Source organism: Montipora foliosa, chromosome 2 (genome assembly GCF_036669935.1).
Source record: "Montipora foliosa isolate CH-2021 chromosome 2, ASM3666993v2, whole genome shotgun sequence".
Taxonomy (NCBI): domain Eukaryota; kingdom Metazoa; phylum Cnidaria; class Anthozoa; order Scleractinia; family Acroporidae; genus Montipora; species Montipora foliosa.
Genome location: NC_090870.1, coordinates 62113584 through 62116654, shown reverse-complemented (window position 1 = coordinate 62116654; position 3071 = coordinate 62113584). Strand labels below are relative to the sequence as shown.

The 3071-nt window shown below is 38.2% G+C and overlaps 1 protein-coding gene across 1 annotated transcript in view; it reads left to right on the top strand.

Moving 5' to 3' along the window:
* The first annotated feature begins 736 nt into the window (after positions 1-736).
* The window catches only part of LOC137991050 (immunoglobulin superfamily member 10-like), a 21324-nt gene continuing 18989 nt past the window's right edge, over positions 737-3071 (top strand). Inside the window, exons 1-2 of the mRNA XM_068836175.1 lie at positions 737-939; positions 2070-2120. Coding sequence (XP_068692276.1) covers positions 870-939; positions 2070-2120 — 121 coding nt within the window. The 5' untranslated portion in view covers positions 737-869. The remainder of the gene's footprint in view (positions 940-2069; positions 2121-3071) is intronic.

The window sequence follows — 3071 nt, the reverse complement described above, 5'->3', positions numbered from 1 at the left end:
CTTTAGATAAATGGAACACGTTTTTCACCTGATGGAAATTTCCACCGAAATTTCCGGAAATTTTTTGTAAATGGTAAACAACCTTTAACTCAAAATGTACACGCACATCCTTGTTCCCAGAGGCCCTGGAAACGAGGTTGATGCGGGGCAATAAATTAAATTATCGGTCTGTCATAAGCATGAGTCCACTTTTCATAGAGCAGACAAGTAAGTGTTCCAAGGACTTCGTGTATTTTGCCGTGAGTACGTGCTAAAATCTTAATTCCGAGCGTGGGTATGAATATTAAATTTCAATTCTTTCCTTTGCAATTGATCTTATTTTCGTCGTAAGATCGTAATGTTTTTAAAGATACTGTTCATTTGTTTGCTTTCCTTTTTATATGATAATGGGAGCTGAATGTGGGCCACAATTTCCATGGCAGTAATAATTAGGATGATAGCTAAAGATTTATACGGCATTCAGCATTAGCTGTAAAATATGATATTCAAAACAGTATTCGAATTAACAACTGACTCAAAGCAAAGCATTTTTTTCATACCGCTTGGGCCTAATTGTACAAGCACTGTTGAGGATGCTTAACACTTACGAGGCTCGGAATTGAGTCAATCCACCCAACAGTTTGCAACCAAAAAAAAAAATTCTTTGGCCAATTGACCTCAACAAAAGTACCATCCAATGAGTGATTTGCCTGCGGCTGAAACTTGAGCAAACCCTTCTGTTCTCTATTGGAATTTTATATCCAAAAGGCCGCATTGTGATCGTCGCAACTGAACTCTTTAGTTTGCGCTTTTAGCCTCTAAGTAATTCTTCTTGTCGAGCGATTGGAGTAAGCACCTTTGGAATTCGTCGCCAATCTCGTAACATTGCCATGGATTTCCATTTCAGTTCTGAGGGACAGCATCTACGGCTGTTGGCTTGGATTTGGTTTGGCTTGTTAGGTAAGCATACTGATTTCGCCAAGACCCGGGTCTTTTTACAGGAGAATGTGACACGGACTGGATCAGACGCATACGTGTTTCTAAAATTTCAATCAGGGCTACGTGCCGTTTCATACTAACAGCTGTGCCCGATTATTTTAACCAGTCACATCCTGGAACATTGTTTGAAATGATCGCTTTCAATTTTCAATCCCAGTTAAAGTCGTTAAAGTCCTCATAAACCGTTTGGAATTACCTGTAAAAAGTAACCAATTGGTTTCAGTTGTCCATCCTGGCATCGTTTGAAGAACGAGGCATTTTTATCCATATGCAAATTGGTGTTGTTTCGCCGTTTATATGCTCTAACCGTCTTTTGCTAATGTCGTTAACTGCAATCATGGACAAATCCTTTGGGGCAATTCCATGTTTTATCTGTCGATCAATCCAATTTTTCTCACATATTCTGGATTTTTTTGAAATCCCCCCCATTCAATGTTGCTTGGGGAAAATGAAGTGACTGAACAGTGTGCAGGACTGAAAGTGGACCAGTTTATGCCCAAGGGGGGGGGATTGTAGCTACAGTAATTCCTTGTGGATGGGGTAAATGTACATTTTGGCGAAAGTATAGAATACAGGGCACATTAATTATGAAATAGGAATAGGCCATTTCCGAGTTCAAGCCTGCCTCATCTTCAAAGCGAGTCTAAGTGCGAAGTATTTGTTATGAAAATTAGTCTTCATTCATATGTAAAGTCGAACGAATTACCATTACAAAAACTTCGCACTTGGACTCGCTTTGAAAAGGAGGCAGACATGAACTCGGAAATGGCCTATTTGTTTCAGTAAATCGGCAGATGCGTAGGTCCGGTGGTCAAATGAAACATATGTTTACATGAGTGGCTCGCCGGGCAGCTCGCTGGACACGACTGACGAACCGCTGAGCCACTCAAAGATTTATACCTTATTCACTCTTTGAACATTGAATTTCACTCAATGATAAGCATACTGCTTCATAAATGGTCCTGTATTTTATAGTTGCTGTATTTTTTTTCACTTAAAGCAGAGAAACGGGCTGGTGATGATGTCAGTTGGTTATTTTAGTTTCCTCTCCTGGGTGAAGGTAAAACATTAATGTTGCTTTAATATTGCAGCTTCATCACTTGCAGAACCTACACATCCAGCAGCAAAGTCCGTCAAAGAAGGCAAGCTAGTGTAATTTAAATGTTAAGAAAAATACAATGAAAGAAAAAACAGCAACTAACACTGATAAATGGATGGTAAATGTATTTAAGAAGCAAACTCTGATAACCTCATCGCTAATACACATATCTTGGTTGTCACCTGCCTTTCGGTATTTCCAACTTTTCCCTCAAAAGCGTGACAGACGTATTTCCTGTTTTCGTTCTCTCCACTGAAAAAGAACCGGAAATACATCTGTCGTACAAGCTGCCCGATTGTTCGAAAGCCGATTAGCTTAATTATAATCCAGGATTAGCGTCAACGTTTGTTCATGTTTTCAACTTTTTGGGGAAAATTTCTTTTTCTTATTTTTGTTTTCAACATTGACTTCTTCTAACGTAAAATTTTGCCGAATCGATGAACAGCATTTGGGAGAAGAATTTCTCTCAGTTTTCTCTGAGACTTAACTCTGCGAAATTGCCTACAAATTCGAGAATAGCGCTCGTGTCATCACAAGAAACGAATGCTCGTGACCGATTGCGGTTTGTGTCATGTTTTTACATTCATAATGATCTTGAATTTGATTGTTGCTTGAATTGCATTCAGTCATTGATTGTTGAAAACCGAATCATGCAAAATAGTTTTAATATTCTTTCTCCATTTAACTGATGTTCTTCAATTTTTTCGAATTTTTCATCCATTGTTATTGTTAATGTTTATATACAGCGTACGTGACGAATTTTGTTGTTTATTTCACAGTGTACTCCAAGACCATCTTGTCTATTTACTTTTGCTTTTTGAACGAAGCATTGTATGTTTTCAAAATATTTGTTAGGAAATAGGTTAGGTTGTCCACGTTTAGTAATATCCGGCGTTATGAATAATATAAATGTATGGTCACTACCTTACCCTTTTGGCTGACCACAAGATAACAATCGTTACAAGTGTTCCGTTATTTTACACTTCAAATCAAA